We start from the raw sequence: 16,730 nt of genomic DNA, 5'->3' as shown, positions 1-16,730 counted from the left end.
CTTTTGGGTCAGTCCAGTCCATGCTGTGAGTTAGCCAGAGGATAGTTTGTATCTTCTAGCCACTTGGTTGCTCTTTCGCCCCTGGTTTGTGTGGTAACTGAGTATTACCACCTGATCTGAAAGCACAAAGCTTCCTGGTGAAACGGGATCAACCCCCGTAGGATGAAACTAGGTCCTAAAAGTACCTACTGGTTGTGATGCTCTGTAGTACCCCGTCGCACCGGTGCAATGGGTGGAAGTGCTAACGTCTCTAAAGGGGCAGCTGTCCCATGGGGCGCCCCATGCTCCTCTGGCACCTGAAGATGCTGGGGCTTAGCATCCATCCTGGCACACGTTCTGGGTACTGAGAGAGGGGAAGTGGCTCTGAGCTATGCGTTTTAGAATGCATGGCAGGGTACAGATCTGTCTGTTGCCTTCAGCTGTACATGGCACAGGCACTTGGGTGAATGGGTATGGCCAAGGGAAAAGATCTGTATTCTGTTTCTTATATGTGCCTGGCCTGGTCATTGTTCTGGGAGCCACAGCCAGACCCTGCCCTCATCCTTAGCACTATTTATCGCACCAGGAGGTGAGCATGATGCTTTCCCAAGCCCCTGGCCAAGCAGGGAGAGCACAGGGAGTGTCACTTGGGCCTGGGGAGTAAGGTACCAGAGGCTACATTTGTTAATTTTGTTTCCTTTTCCCCGAGAAGAATAACAAGAAGTGAAGGTCATTCCTGAGGGGCCCGAGCTGCTGCGAGAGCGAAGGAAGAAGCAGGGATGATTGCCTGGCCAGACACTTTCAGCAGAGGTTTGGAGTCTCTGGGTGCCAGGCACCTACAAGGAAAGAACTGATGATGGTGGTCAGAGGCCCAAATTCACCCCGCCCTTCCCACCCATCGGTTCTGGAGAACTCGTGGTGGGAGAGTCAGGCAAACCATCTCTGGGAGGAAGCGGTCTCAGGTACCTCTGCACCAGAATGGAGCTGCACTGACCTATCGCCTGCTCAACAGGGCACTCCCAGAGGCGGGGAGAAGTACAACACCATGAGCAAACCCAGGCTGGTGCCGCTGGTTACATATCAAAAGCAAACAGACAGAAATCTTCCTTTCTGAACCATTTCTACACTCTGTGTGTGTGTGTAAGAGAAAGGGAGAGAGAGAGAGAGAGAGGGCGGGGTGGGGTTGGCCACAGAAGATGAGGCAGGGGAGGGTTTTATACATTTTGTATCTTTGTAATCAGAGAGAAGAGAATTTCTATGGTTATTTTTACGGAATGTTCTGTTCCCGTTGCTGTGATGCTGACAGTGTTTGTCTTGACAGCGACTCCCAGCTGTGACTAGAGGGGCTGCTGCTGGGCTTTCCACAGTGGGGCTGTGCGTGTGGAAGCCCAGATCCCAGGGAGCGGCTTTCTCCAGGCTTTCCTTTGTGTTGTGTCCTGTCCCCTCCCATCCCATGTCTGGCTCACACTAGTGATCACACTAGCAGACATATGGGACAGAAAGGGTAGCCCTGGGTGAGCACTACACATCCTGACCTGCAGTACTCCCTGCTCTTCCTGCCAACACCCCTGTCATGCTGCTCCCAGGGCCAGTCCCACTCTCTCCCAGCATCCTGGATTTTCTAGTCCTGCATATACTGTAGCTCATCAATGCATTTCAGCTCTCAGGAGAAGTCTCCTACTGTCTGAGTGCTGAGGAGAGGCTACCAGTTGCGTCCAGCTGTACTGAGTTTTGTGCTGGGTAGAAGCCCATGTTTGTGTTAGAGCTGTGTTGTGTTACACAGCCATTGTTCGAAACAGGGGCAGAGTGGGAACGCCTGCTGAGTTCATAGGGTTAGAATGCAGGAAGGCAAAGCCGATCTGTGAGAGCTCCTGCCGAATGAAACAAGCCCCTGAGAAGCCTTCCCAAGGAGCCTCCACTCTGCGCCTCTCCCCGAGTGTCCATCTCCAAACGCCCGAGTCCCCAGCAGGCCCCTCTCAGCAGGGAGGATGGGGAAGAACATTGATTTCTGTTAGCCACCATCATATGTGCAGTGACCTCTTTTTTCCTAGTATTGACCGGAGCAAACCCCTTCCATCCTCACATCCCCAGGAGCCTCTGCGTTACAGACTGGCTCATGGGGAGAGGATGGACACCACTCTCCATGGGAGCTAGATCTACTGCAGAATAGTGGGGAAATTTCTCCTGTGCAGTCTCCCAGAGTGGGCAATTCCCCAAGTCCCAGGTTAGCACCAAGTGGCCCACAGGGGAGGAGATTGGAGATGGGCCCAGCCAGCCAGGGAGCATGGCTGGAGGGCGCTGGCCAGGGCAGCATTGTTGCAATAGAGGAGCAGCCTCTTATCTCCATTTTATACTCCAGTCCCTAGCACACAGGAGCCAGCCTCCCTTGGCCTGTACTGCAGGCTGCACTCATAGTAAGCCTATCCCCTGGCGGCTCCATGTGCATGTCCACGCATGTGCACCCCTCCCCGGCGTCCCAAGGCTCCCCTGGCAGCAGTGGTAGCTGCTCTGTCTGCTGCAAAGGCCCACAGCTCAGAACGGCCTGAATGTTGAGAGGGAGAGGGCAGCTGTTTTCAACACACTGTAGTTTGACATTTAAGCCACCCTGACGGCTTATCCTTCCTCCCCACACTAAAGGGGATGAGGGCTTCGATTATCCCAAGGACTCCCTTGTGCTCCCTGCTATTTTATATGCTGGATTTGTGCTAATTGAACCCAACATGAAAATGGAAGTAAAAGAAAACTTGCCAATGGCCCCCACCTCCCCCCAGCCCTCTTTGACTGGTGTATTGCTGCTGGTTTCCCCAGAGGCACAGGCATTACCTCCCCCTGCCGTGGGCAACAGTCTGTGCCTGGCTGTACTCTCTCAACCACCAATGCCATCCATTTTGATTGTCAAAAGCAATGTGTTTACTAAAGTGAGCATGGGGTGCTATCTGTCTCTCTCCAGGCTGCAGCCCTCAGTGGCCTCGTGTGTCTTGCTCTGGTTATCACCCACTTAGAGAGTAATGACACCCTATTTACTGCCTTATTACCATAGAACACTGTAGCGTAACGTTGACTCGAATTATGTAATGTTTACACAAGGAGAGTTTTTCCACTGATTGAGCAAACAGGATGGAAGGTGGTTTGCATCCTCTGAGACCTGGCCACCCTGGTGCTGCCGATGCCACCACTAGCAGGAGCCTTGGAAATGCTAATGGTGATTGAAAACTGTATTCTCAAATACACTCCACAGTTGGCAGCTGGTGCAAAGGGCCTGGTGACCTTCCAGCCTGCGGCCTGAGCAAAGTGTGCGCAGAAGGAGGAGAACCTCTGCCTTGGAAGTGATTGATCAGAGCTGCCTCATGGCCTGCGTCTGACGTGAGCAAGGCCCTTTAGGAATGGAGGAAACTTCCCGCACCTGCCCTGGTTACATTGCCCACCGCAGCATTGCAGCTCACACATTCACTCTCCTCGACTGGCTGTGGAGACTAGGGCAGCATGCTGCAGCCCCGCCCCCCAAGATGGGCAGATGGGCAAGAGGGCTACACACACCTACTTGTTTACAGAAATGAAGCTCTAATGTGCAGTGGAGCAGAAAGCACAGGCCACGATATTGGCCTTCTGTCTTGAAATAGCAGGTTCTGACAACACTGGGGAATGCAGACTCCCCATCTGTGCTGGTCACCCTCTGGCACGTTCTCAGTGCCATGTTCCTTTCAGGAAAGATCTTGTTTACACTGTTTCTTCAGGCTGTATATAACCAGGACCTAGAGCTCTGTTTGTTACACTGATTTCTACAACTGCATCTTTCTTCAAATGCTGTTTGTACCGTCCATCCTGTTGTGAGTCCATGGGGATCTGTGCCACTTATTATCACCAAAAAGCTGGGTGGGTTGGCTTGGAACTGGGTTTTGAATGGAACCAATTTTCTGTGGAATTGTTTTTCTGGAGGGGTTGGTTGGATGAATGGTTTGTTTACACTCCAGGGGCATTTGTTCAGTGAGGGATGGCTGTGGGAGATCACAACCCTGTGTTCAGGAGAGGCAGGTGCCAATATAGCTCTGGGCTGAAGCTAGCTGACATGGGCAGGGCAGGTTGATTCTGAGACCATAGCCATTAACCCTTAGAACGCTGCTGCTTTCCAGCCTGCCACCCAGGCTATATCGGCACCTCCGAAAGCTCCCCAGGAAACATCCATGCAGAGCTTTCCACGCTGGCTGCACTGCTGAGTGAACACAGCCCCCATCTTCAGCCCTGTCCAACACTAGCCAGCTTGTGACTTTGGGGAGAAGGGCAGGATCCTGCTCAGGCCCGCAGGTGCCTCCCTCTGACTCTTTGTAGATGACAGGAATTCACACAACTGCCTAATGGTGAGCTAGTGACATGTGCCAAAAAAGAGAGAGCAGCAACAATGTTAGCCTTGTGCCAGGACTTGCTGGCCTTTCCTGTGCCACTCCAACCTACTGCCTTGCAGCTCAGAATGTTCTGGGGAGGGGAGACCCCCCCTCCATCTTTGGAAGCTGTGCTTAGCTAGTGACTCTGCAGATTATTCAGCTGTGGAGTGCATCCTCTGGTGGGTTGGTTGTCTCCTCTCCTTTGCCCGGTTTGTTGGCAGGGAGCGGAGAGGCCCACGGGCTCCGTCCCTGGCTGTGTAAAATTGTACCATGAAAGCCCCAGATTTGAAAATAAAATTCTATAAATCAGTCGTGGGCTCCCTCCTGCGTCTCTCTCTGCTCCGGAGTTCAGTTTGTTCCGTCGCTATAGCCGTCTACAGCACAGGAGCCCAGCGCGCTCCACAGCCTGTCCGCAAACAGCACCGCTGTGACCAGCCACATCGGGTGTGGAGGGAAGAGACCAGCAGGAACACAGCATGCTGCACACTGGAGTGGGGGAAGGGGAAAATTTAAGCAAGGATGCAAGTGGGAAAGCCCAATTCTGGAGAAATACCCCAAGCTCTTTAATAACTGTGCAGAGGAGATGGGCACATGGGCTTGAAAGTCTGACCCAAAAGACCCATGTACCATACAGTGCATGGACATCAATTAATCTTCCTGGATTAGCCAGCCAGCTGCCACTCTGATCAGCTGGCACAGAGTCTGGGCCCTCCCACCACTCCAGCTGCCCCACTTAAAAGGGCACTATGCAAAAGAAGGGTGGGTGGATGGAAGCGAGAGAGCTTCTGAGTCTGCCTGTGAGTGGGAGGGGATGAGACAGACGGGGGATGTGCAGGCACTGGGGTGTGAGAAGGGAAAAATGGGGGGCACTGGGAGTAGGAGATGTTTGGAGTAATAGCGAAGAGCCCAGCAGTTAATTAGAAAGCTGACACTGCAGCCTCCTGCAGTGCTAGGGCCATATAAACACCTACAGTCCAGCTGGGCCCATCCAGACCCCACAGCCAAACACCCCAGCACCGTAGCAGAGGACAGACTCCATGCCCAAGCTAAAGTTGGTAGGCAGCCCAGCGCCCTTGTGAGATGAATTCAATTGCAGGAGCAGGGCAGGCACTCTGCAAAACTCCCCCACTCAGCTCCCTTGTGCCAAGGCGCACAGCCCATGAATCACGACCTGGAAGCCTTAAGTCAGCAGAACTGTCCTTGGCTGAGCAGGGATCCTGCAGGCAGGATGTGTTCCCAGAAAGCTGGGGGTCAATTTCCCCCTTTTCAAGAGGCATTCGAGCTGGGTGGGTGCATGAGATGTGGGACAATATGCTTTTATCCCTCCGGCAAGCGCAGGCTCCTTGTAACGTCCAGCCCCGCACAGCCATGTCGGAGCTCTGTGATTCCTGCACCGCCAGCCTGTAGTTGGAGAATAGCTTCTCCCTGCACAAAGACAAGTGGCCACAGAGACCCAGAGGAGCCTCCCTTCAGGTTTCTCTTTTCTAGGTCTCCTCATTTGTTGTTCTAGGGCAGTGGTCCCCAACCTTTCTGTGGGATCAGCATATTCCTAGTCCCAGAAGACTGTGGCGGGCGCCGGATACCCTGCCGCTGAAATGCAGCAACGCTTTTCGGCGGGTGGCTCTTTGGCGGCCGTGCTCAGTGGCGGCATTTGTCCTGCGGGCACACACAACTGCCCCGGCAGGCGCCATTGCGCCCATGGGCACCGCACTGGGGACCCCCGTTCTAGTGCATGTGAAGGTGAGGGCCGAGAGCACTGGCCAGGCCACGACAGCCTGGGCAGGCTCTGCACGGCACCTCAGCCCTACTGTGCTTCCCCCACCCCCATCCAGCTCAGCCACTGCCCCAGGCGCCTCACCTGCAGCCCTCTGCTACCCAGTCCTGGGCCCTCCACACAGCCCTGCCCAGGCCCCTTTAGTCTGACCTGCAGCCCAGAGCCTCCTGGCACTGCGAGGGTCTGCTCTGGGCTGAGGGGCCCGTCCCAGTAAGGGAGGCTCAGTGTGTGATTGTGGGCCAATTCCCCCACCTGGCTCTTTGTGCCACCGCATCCCCCAGAGCCAAGGGGTGTAAAATGCTTTTCTGAGTGGGCAGCATTTTGCACTCACGGGGCCCTGCTGTGAGCAACTCCAGCAGCAGTCAGCCCGAGGGAGCCTCAGGAGTTGAACACATTTGTAGTGACGAGTGGGTACAAATAATATCAGATGGTTCAAAGCGGCAGCTTCTCAAGAACCAAGGGGTCAGCTCTGTGCCAGGGGAGCAGCACCATTACTAAGCCACAGTCCACTGACAGCAGGAGATCAGTAAGTGTTTACAAGCTAGAGATCATGCCTGAGCCCTGTCTGACCAACAGCCCCTCCCTCTCCTGCCAGCACTCCTACACAAGATCCTGTTCTCCAAGGAACAGGAATAAGAGCGGGGCCAGGAGAAAGCCATGAAATCGAGTGCAAAGGGTACTGTAGACCACCACTAGATTAGACACCTGCCTCTCCTTTATTACTGAAAAAAGGGCCTTTCCCAGAGCACCCTTTGCCAGGTTTGGCTAGCTGGGGTTTGAGTCTCCTCTCCATGCTGCGTTGCAGCATCCGGAGTAACCCCATTGAAGCCAGCAGAGTTACTCCAGGTACAATCTGTGTAGTGGGGAGAAGAATTAGGCCCACTGGGTCAGTTTAAACAATTTCTAAGAGCTGTGATCTCTAAATTCCTTACTAAGTTACCCGGGTTTTGAGCTCCCTTCCCCCAATGCCTCCTCATGTATTTCAATCCAGCCCTGCAGCCCCCTGGTTAGGCCCTGGCAAGGGTGGCTGTCCCCTTTAAAAGAGGCAGGCCCAGCTCCCCTCTGCCAGAACAGGTGCTCCCAATTGGGCCAATAAAGATGGCAGAGCAGCACCTGGGCCTATCAAGGGTCAGGGAGGCTCAGCAAGTGAGGTAGTTCCTGGGGGAAGGCTGAAGGCAGGTGATGAGTAGAGGGGTTGGCTGTGATCTCCCCAAGCTGGAGAGCTAGGACGAGAGAGGGCTGAAGGCAGTACAGGGTCTGCTGAGCCAGAGCTGAAGAGGGGAGTAGCAGAGGGGGAGGAAGGGGGTTTCTGTGGTGAGCTAGCAGCCTGCTGAGGGCAGAGCCAGGCCAGGCCCAGTTTCTAGCCTGCCTGTGGTGGGAGATTAATAGAACATGGGCAGTGCTGGATGCTCACCTGGTGAGGATGAACTCCCAGCTGGAAGGGCTGGGGTGACTGTCCTAGCCAAGCAGGAGAGGACAGAAGAGCAGTCCAGATGTGGTGGAAGTGCCTGAACGTGGTCCATGCTTTGCTTGCTGATAGGGGCCTCTTAAGGGCTGTATACCCTAGGGGTGAGACCTGGACTATGTTGTGTAACTCCTGGACAGGGTAACCAGGTGTCCAGAACACCTGGCCACAAAGGGATGCTGGTGGCTCCGGTCAGCACCGCTGAACAGGCAGTCGACAGTCTGGCTGGCAGCGCCGTGCAATGGGGCTGGCAGGCTCTTTGCTAGCCTCCGCTCTGCGTGGATCCTGGGAAGCAGCCGGTATGTTTGGTTCCCGCCCCCCCCCCCCCGGCTCTCCTACAGCTAGGATGCGGTGGGGAATCTACAGCCCGTGGACCAGATCTGGCCCCCTGTTTAATTTTATCTGGCCTGCAGTGCCCCCTGCCCCTCCATGGGGCTGGAGCCACAAGCGCCCCTGTTGCAGGGAGCAGAAACCCTGAATCTTGTGGCCCCCCTGGGGCCTGGAGCCACAAGTGGCAACTCACTCCATTGCAGGGGGAAGTCCTGAGTCTCTCCCTCCCCTCCCCCCACCCCCAATCCTGCAGGGCTGGAGCTGCAAGTGCCAGCTTGTCCCGCTGCGGGGGGGAAGCCGTGAGCCTCCATTCCCCACCCCGGGTGGGTGAGTGGCCCATGAATGATTTTTTTTGTTTGTTTGTTTTTTTTTGTTTTTCTGTGGGTCAGTGGCATGTGACAGAAAAAAGGTTCCTTACCCCAGAGCCTGCACCCCCAGCCAGAGCTGTCGCTCCCCCCCAGCCCTGATCCCCCTCCTGCTGTCCGAACCCCACAGTCTCAGCCCAGAGCCCCCTCCCATGCTCCAAGCCCCTTGGTCCCAGCCCACTGCCCCCTCCTGCACCCCAAATCCCTCATCTCTGGCCCCACCCCAGATCCCTCACCCCCTCTTGCATCCCAACCCACTGCCTCAGCCTGGAGCCCCCTCCTACACTCTGAACTCTTCATTCTGGTCCCACCCCGGAGCCCGCATCTCCAGGGAAAGTGAGTGAGGGTGGGGAGAGTGAGCAACAGAGGGAGGGGGGATGGTGTGAATGGGGGCAGGGCCTTGGAGGACAGGCAGGGCAAGGGTGTTCGGTTTTGTGTGAGTAAAAAGTTGGCCACCCTACTCCTGAATGGGAGATTTGCACTAGGGTTAGTAATACACTGACCCTGAGGAGGGGGATTTGTGAGGCAAGGGAGCCTGGCATGGCATCCTTAGGGACCTCAAAGAAGTGGGGTGGTAACAGCTGCATGAGGGTGCTCAGCTGCAAGAGGGCCCAGAAGGGCCAGGAGGGAATTGTTCACAGACCCCTACACCTAGCTTTACTAGTGTACCTGCAGCGTGAGCTGCGGCCCCTGCTGCTTCAGTCCTGGGCCCCTACACACAGCTCTGCCATTGCCCCTCAATCCTGGCCTGCAGCCCCCTGTTAAGCCAGGCCTAAACTCCGTCTCCTACCCTGCCCTCAAAGCTCTGCTGGTGTGCCTCCATCTTGGCCTGCAGCCCTGCCCTACTGCAGTCCTTTGCTTCCCTTCTTCTGAAAACCCGGTCTGTGAAGAATCGGGGAACTTCTCCCTCTGAGCATCTTCCTCCCAAGGGGAGCCTTGTGCTGCCTCCATCACTGTCACCCACTGGGATGCATCAACAGGTGGCTTTTCTACTGTAGGTCAATCTTAGGCTGTGAGTGTGGGGTCCAGGTTGCTTGCTCCTGGATGCTGAGTGTGGCTCACAGGGATGCAGGGGACAAAGACCGATGCAATGTGAGGAGCATGTTCTTCCTTCTCTGGAGCTAGGATGGAGGCATGAGAAACCAAGTGACCATCCTGGAAGCTGGCAGGCAAAGGCCCCAGTATCCATGCGGCAGTGGGGGCAGGGAGGAAGAGCTCTCCACGAGAGGGTGTGGAAGGACTGCAGGGAGGAAGAGTTGGGGGCACAGTGTTGAGGGAAACTCCTCTTACCAGTGGGTCCAGGCCCAGTGTAACTGTAAGCCACTTGTGGGGAGGAAGGTGGGAGCCCAGCTGGCTGGAAGTTCAGTGATCAGAGACAGGGGAGAGATGGGGATAGTGATGGGGGGGGGGGTAGTAGTGGGGCAATGAGACAGGAAGGGGCAATAAAAAGGCTGTAAAGGGCCCTGAGCTGCTACCTGTAGCAGTACTCTTATAGCTTTATGGGGGCTGGAACAGCTCAGGTACACACAGTCCCTGATAAGGGAAGGAATGTGCAGTGCTGCTCAGTGGGAGGAGCTTCAGCAATAGGGCATAGGGGCCATCCCAGCTGTGACGAAGTGGGACTGTTCTTAATGTTTCCTCTGAATAGTGTGGGGGTGCCTCAGTTTCCCCTAGGCAGTTCTTAAGTATCTAGGGGGTGGGGTAAGGGTGTATGATCATTGCAGAGCCCTAGAGGGCATGTGTGTGCAGGAGTCTGGACACAGAGAATGGCCGACACCCTGTTTCCTGGCAATTAATGGCCTGGGCCCTTCCCCCCCTGCAAGGTGAGAGCTGAAGGGTTGGAGAACAAAGGAATCAGGTGACCACCTGGCCCGGGGAAAGGAACAAAGCCCAGAGGAGGAGGGGCTGGAGGGGGTTTTCAGTTTGGGGCTGGCTGGGACATGGAGTGAAGTGCAGACGTGGTTGTCTGGCTCACTGCCCCCCAAAATGGACCCAGCTGAGGGGTCCCGTTCTCTGCACCTGCAAGCTCTGTTTTAGACCATGTTCCTGTCGTCTAATAAACCTTCTGTTTTACTGGCTGGCTGAGAGTCACGTCTGACTGCGAAGTTGGGGTGCAGGACCCTCTGGCTTCCCCAGGAGCCCCGCCTGAGCGGACTCGCTGTGGGAAGCGCACGGAGGGGCAGAGGATGCTGAATGCTCCGAGGTCAGACCCAGGAAGGTGGAAGCTGTGTGAGCTGCGTGTCCTGAAGACAGGCTGCTCACAGAAAGGCGACTGCCCCAGAGTCCTGACTGGCTTCATGGGGAGCAGTTCCAGAGCATCGCCCAGGGACTCCGTGACAACTGGTGGCAGAGGTGGGATGTACTGCACCCCGTGGATGGTGCTTCCTGCAGTAAGTGACTGGGGAGCAGTAACACGAAGGGGGATTGCCGAGGACCAGGCCTGCTGAAGGCTCAGAGAGGAGCGGTTTCGGGGGGCGGTTAACCCCTGGGAGTGTGTGACCAGCGAGAAGGACTGTGCAGTAACAGGGTTCCCCTGGGGATTGCAGCGAGCAGTCCAAGGGGCGGAGGAGTCTGCAGCTCGACCCTGGCAAAGAGGTGGTGACCTCGAGAAGGGCTGACACACTAGGGGTTCTCCCTGGAAACCGTGGGGAGCTGAGAACACACGGGCCTGTGAGTCCACAACAACTTGGGAGGAGCGGAGTGACGGCCTGTCACCGTCTCCTTAAGAAGGACATTGTAACCCTGTGCAAAAAGAGAGGGTTGAGCATTGGAAAGTTCACCAAAGCAGAGTTAATCGTGCAGCTGGAGGAGGATGACCGCTCTAAGGAACAGATTCCTGACCCCAACTGGGGCTATAGCAGGATCTGGGAGCAGCTGAAGCGGGAGCCAGGCATCGCCAAGACTCCTGTCCCCGACCAGACGGGGGTCTTCACGATCGGGTTCCCCATTGGGGGATCAAGACGGACGGGATTGGAGCTGAGTCTGAGAGAGCAAGAGGACTGTGAGAGACAGCGAGAGCCCGAGAAAGAGCTGCAGAAGCAGCAGCAGCAGCATGAACTGGCGGTGGGGGAGCGGAGAGGCCTAGGGGACCTCCCAGGGGTGAGTGGGGATAGACCCCGGGGGGCCAGTTCCGCAGGGAACCTCGAGACTAAATTGCTGCCCCTGGTTAAGGGGGGTGGGGTGTGGATGCCACCTCACTGCCTTTGAGCAGGCTGGCGATTTGAACCAAGGGGACCCTGCGGAAAAGCCCCGGTGTCTAGCTCCCTTGCTGGGTCCCAAGGCCACAGACTCCGTCAGCCAGATGGTTGGGGATGTGGACAGGCTCCCACTCCTGACCCCAACCTATATGTCTGTGTGGAGTTTCCTGGGGCCAGGCCCCCCGGACCTCCAGTGGGAGCAGAAGGTGATGGTCAATGGGGAGACATTCTTGGGGTGGCCAAAGGGCATGGGCTGCATAAACCTTCCCACATGCGGCCTGCGAGTGCTATCGACCACCCCTGACCTAAGGGAGGGCGTGAAACTGGAAGGGCCTGGTGTAACTCCTACCAAGGAATGGGAGAGATGCTGGGGCATCCATGGGAACGTTGGTGGCTTCGAACTTCCCCAGGTCACCGGCTAAAGTGACCCCGCTCAGTTCGATCTCGAAGGGGGGAGAGATGTGACGAAGTGGGACTGTTCTTAATGTTTCCTCTGAATAGTGTGGGGGTGCCTCAGTTTCCCCTAGGCAGTTCTTAAGTATCTAGGGGGTGGGGTAAGGGTGTATGATCATTGCAGAGCCCTAGAGGGCATGTGTGTGCAGGAGTCTGGACACAGAGAATGGCCGACACCCTGTTTCCTGGCAATTAATGGCCTGGGCCCTTCCCCCCCTGCAAGGTGAGAGCTGAAGGGTTGGAGAACAAAGGAATCAGGTGACCACCTGGCCCGGGAAAGGAACAAAGCCCAGAGGAGGAGGGGCTGGAGGGGGTTTTCAGTTTGGGGCTGGCTGGGACATGGAGTGAAGTGCAGACGTGGTTGTCTGGCTCACTGCCCCCCAAAATGGACCCAGCTGAGGGGTCCCGTTCTCTGCACCTGCAAGCTCTGTTTTAGACCATGTTCCTGTCGTCTAATAAACCTTCTGTTTTACTGGCTGGCTGAGAGTCACGTCTGACTGCGAAGTTGGGGTGCAGGACCCTCTGGCTTCCCCAGGAGCCCCGCCTGAGCGGACTCGCTGTGGGAAGCGCACGGAGGGGCAGAGGATGCTGAATGCTCCGAGGTCAGACCCAGGAAGGTGGAAGCTGTGTGAGCTGCGTGTCCTGAAGACAGGCTGCTCACAGAAAGGCGACTGCCCCAGAGTCCTGACTGGCTTCATGGGGAGCAGTTCCAGAGCATCGCCCAGGGACTCCGTGACACCAGCATGTCCAGACAGCCAGGTGGAACCCTTCTGGGGCAGGTGCTTCCAGAGACCAGCTGTCCCAGGGACACATCCACCTGGTATAAAGGCTGGTGGAGGGCAAGTGTATAGCAGTGAGCACCTGGTTGGTTGGGACAGTCTGCACCAGCTGATGGGGCCTCTGGAAGACAAGGAGTTGCATGGTCTTTGGGACATGCATGTTTGAGAGTGGCCCATGGACCCCGGACAGAGAGGGGTGGACTCCGCAGAGAGCAGGATGCTGGAACACGCTGCCCTGTCAGCCCCACCCCATAGACCAGCCACTGTTGGACCTGGGCTTTACACCTTGCTTCCCCAGCAGAATTCCTACTGGGTGTGTGCAAATGTTTCAGCTCCATCTTCCTGGCAAAGCATTGCCCATTGCTGCGACTGCCCTGGGCTGCCCATGGGACTGGGGTACCTCATGCATGGGGAGTACTCACAAACAGGCTGGTATGAGTTAGCAGTAAATATTATGATTGTACTGCACAAAGCCCATGGAGAGAATGGGCCCCATTGTGCTGGGTGCTGTACAAAGGTCTGTCTGTCTGTCTCCTAGCCCCCACTGCCAAGTAAGCATTAAAACTCCCTAGAGAAAACACACCCTGTGTGTGCCTGACACTTCCTCTGTGCACACACCCAGGAAGTGCACAAGCATCTGTGGCACTCTCACCTCCTGTGAACATCCTTGCAAATCAACTCTTGCTGGTGCAAGTGTTCACCTGAGAGTAACTGGAAGGGCTGAGATACCAGCAAGGGAGTTTGCTGGCTTGATTTGATCAGATGCTCTTGGCTAGCTGTTAGAAACGTTGACCCGGCTCTACCCAAACACCACGCTGATGGGCACAGTGCAGTCAGAGATGCTGTGGGCACTAGCATTGCTAGGCGGGTGGTATTCCTAGGCTCCTGGTGCTAAGGGACGCATCAGCTGAACACTGACAGCCAGCTCAGGAAATGCACCAACCTGATCCTGTGGCTGATATTTGAAAGACAAGTATCCCAAATGCTGCTCTAAGAGGGAACGGGTTGGAGAAGAAGCTGTAGGTAGCCCTGGGTGTCAGGCAATAAACATTCTGGTAGGAGAGGTTTGGGCCAGCTGGAGAAAACACTGAGTGAGGAGGTGCCTGTTCTTTAGAGAAATGGGCTGAAGCACAAAGACGAAAGCTAAAGCCTTGCTGCCATTCAGCACCTACGCGTAGAGGCCAAACAGAGGCAGAGCTACCCCGTGCAGTGTGCCACTTCTGATAGTGCCTGGAGAGAGACTGGGTCTTGTGACCATGAGCATCTCTCTTGGCAGAAGGAGATGGTCTCCAGCAGCTGCTCTGCTACCAGAGAAGGCATGAGGAGTGCACATGCTCTGGATTGGAGGTGAGGTTTTTTTTGGCCTGAGATGCTGCAGGATCTAGAATCCACCCTAGCTTGGGTGGATACGTGATCATGCTGCCCTCTAGCAGAAATGGTGAGAGGAAGAAAGCAGGATAACCATGCAAGTGTCTGCACCATGGGAACTGGTTGCACTGGGTTTTCTAACCACAGGTTGTTTCACCTGATGATGGGTTCCTGCTGAGACCAGGCAGCTCTGAGCCCCATCCATGAGCACTGGGGTACTTTCAGTCAGTGCCGCATGTCGATTCACGTGCTGCGTCCAGTCACGGGTAGGCTGCATGCCCTTGGGGGCAGGGACGGTTTGGGGACCTGTGTCTGTGAGTGGCCCAGCGCCTAATGGGAGCTCAAAAAGCACTCTAGTAATGCTGGGTGAGTAATGCAGGTACAGGGCCAGCTATGACTCGGCAATGCTAGACTGAAACCTTACCCAACCCCTTCGCACCCCAGGGCGCTGGAAGATGTGAAAGGCTGAGTTGAACTCGGGGAGCCTCACAGGAAACTTTGGAATGAGATAAGGGAACTCCTTGCTCTGAGCTCATGTACCCAGTGAGTGCACATAGAATAGGCCACTGGGTACAGCTGTCCTTGTAGAACACTCTGGTAAGCACCCACCTTTGCCAGTGGGCATTGCCCTAGAACTCAGTGGCCTATGGGAGCACCAAGGCTGTAGGCAAGGGCATTATAGGACCATCCAAGGTTACTCCTGCTGAGCTAGAGATGTCTGTGGCACTGAGGATCTGGCACTCTGGATGAGACATGAGGGAGTGCTGGGAGATCAAGGGGTCTGGCAGTGAAAGAGCCTGAGAGGCGCTTCTTGGTGGTGCGTTCGGGGGCAGTGCCCAGGAAAAGGCTGGATTGGCACCTTGGTAATGGGACAGGGCTGCCTGTGAGGAGTAGGTCTGGGGCAGAGTTTGAAGGAGCGGAGGGGGGGGGGCATGGCTGGAGGTTCAGGAAGGATCTACACCTGGGGGTAGCATGGGAAAAGGTGCAGAGCTGCTTGGGGATGTGATAGGGAGTGGAGCTGGCAGAGTGGGGAATGTGAGAGGAGGGAAGTTAGGGGCATGCGGGATGAGCTGTCTGGCAGCAGGGCCAAGGCCTGCAAGGTTGGGGGGCAGTTTGAAGCCAAACTGTTGCTGGTACAGAGTGGAGCAGCATCCCCCTCTGGTTACGGGTGTTGGCTGTGACCTACAAAGCCCTGTATGGTTTGGGATCTGGCAGCCTGAGGGATGGGAAGGCCTGCTGCTGGGGTCTCTTTGTGAGAGACTCTAGACTCCAACACATGCCCCAGCATGGTCTGACAATGCCCAAGGCTCCCACCCACTGGGAGCAAGTTTCCCATGGCTCTGAGTGGGGAACAGCCCTAGACTGAGGCTAATTGCACCTGGGTAGGAAACATACAAGTTGCCCCAAGGGCGCCCTCTGCAGGCAGCTCCTGGAGCTGCTACTAGCCTCTGGTCCTCCCACTGTGGATGAATAGTGCCCACCTCACACCCCAGGGGAAGGGTTCTCAGCCAGGGCCTCTGGAAGAGGTAGAGGGCCATCCCCAGGGTCAGCGACTGGCAAGGACTGAAGAGTTGGACAGGCCGGAAGGAACATTTCACCCTGAGGTCTCGCCCAGCCAGCCTGGGGTAGGGTAGCAAGTGTGAAAAAATCAAAACACTTTTTTTCAGGGGGAGGGGATACAGTTACATATGTAAGTGGGGGAATAGTCCCACTATTGTGGGGAACTTTCCTGGCTTCTGCACTATCCCGGTGAAGTGGGCTAGAGAAAGGATCTGAGTCCTTGCTCCCACTTCCTTTACCCAGTGGCCTCCCTGCCCTTGAGGACTCCCCTTCCACTCTCCTGTCTGGCAGAGTCCTCATAACCCCAACAAGGCTGGGCCCAGGATTCCTGGGGGGCTCAACCCCCAACCCTCCTGTGGTCACCTAGGACAGGGGCTAGGGTGTCCCCACTCTGGGGTACTCTCTCTGCACTGGGCACTTCTCTGACCTACTGATCATTACATACAATTTGAAGCAAATGCAAGTTATTTAATCAACAATTAATTAATTTTGAAAAGAATAAGGGAAAATGGGAAAGGTTAAGGAAACACATCACCCCGCTCTGAGGCAGGGAACATCACAAACAGCGTCTCTGGAATGTCCGGGCAGTTCACAGTCTGTTCCTTGTGTGTCCCAGGCCGCCTTCTCAGGCCCTGGCTGTACTGCAGGGATGCTGTGGGTTGGACACTCGCTCTGGTGGTGGACACAGGCTCTAGGTGGCAGGGCCCTTCTTTCCAGCGTTGCCCCCGCCCTGTCGGGGTTACCAATCCTCCTTTGAGTCTGGCCTGCAGAGCCTCCTGGCTGAGGTGTCTCCCTGTGCTGGGCCCGCTGCCCAGGGTCCCCCTTGGCTCTCCCCAGCTGCTCATGACACCTGGCTGTGGACTGCCTCAGCCCCAGCTGCTGCTCTGCCTCCAGCTCCCTGGGCTGCTTCTCTGGCCCCTCTGGCTCTGGTTGCTGCAGCTCTGCTCCCAGGGCAAGTCTGCTCTCTCTGGACTGTGCCTCTGGATCTGGCACAGCTCTGCTCCCCAGCTCAGCTCAGGCCCCTGCTTTCTCCTTAGCTGTCCCCACTCTGTCTGACCCAGGCAGTTCCAGCTCACACGGC

The 16,730-nt window shown here is 56.1% G+C and overlaps 1 protein-coding gene across 4 annotated transcripts in view; it reads left to right on the top strand.

Moving 5' to 3' along the window:
* The window catches only part of CELSR3 (cadherin EGF LAG seven-pass G-type receptor 3), a 71,026-nt gene extending 66,357 nt beyond the window's left edge, over positions 1 to 4,669 (top strand). For all 4 annotated transcript variants that reach the window (XM_048857505.2, XM_048857507.2, XM_048857506.2 and 1 more), the window contains one exon: positions 692 to 4,669. In XM_048857505.2, coding sequence (XP_048713462.2) covers positions 692 to 719 — 28 coding nt within the window. In that variant the 3' untranslated portion in view covers positions 720 to 4,669. The remainder of the gene's footprint in view (positions 1 to 691) is intronic.
* The last annotated feature ends 12,061 nt before the right edge of the window (positions 4,670 to 16,730 follow it).

The sequence above is a fragment of the Caretta caretta genome, chromosome 7 (assembly GCF_965140235.1).
Source record: "Caretta caretta isolate rCarCar2 chromosome 7, rCarCar1.hap1, whole genome shotgun sequence".
Taxonomy (NCBI): Eukaryota; Metazoa; Chordata; order Testudines; family Cheloniidae; genus Caretta; species Caretta caretta.
The sequence above is the reverse complement of the archived record's forward strand: the minus strand, read 5'-3'. Positions and strand labels throughout refer to the sequence as shown.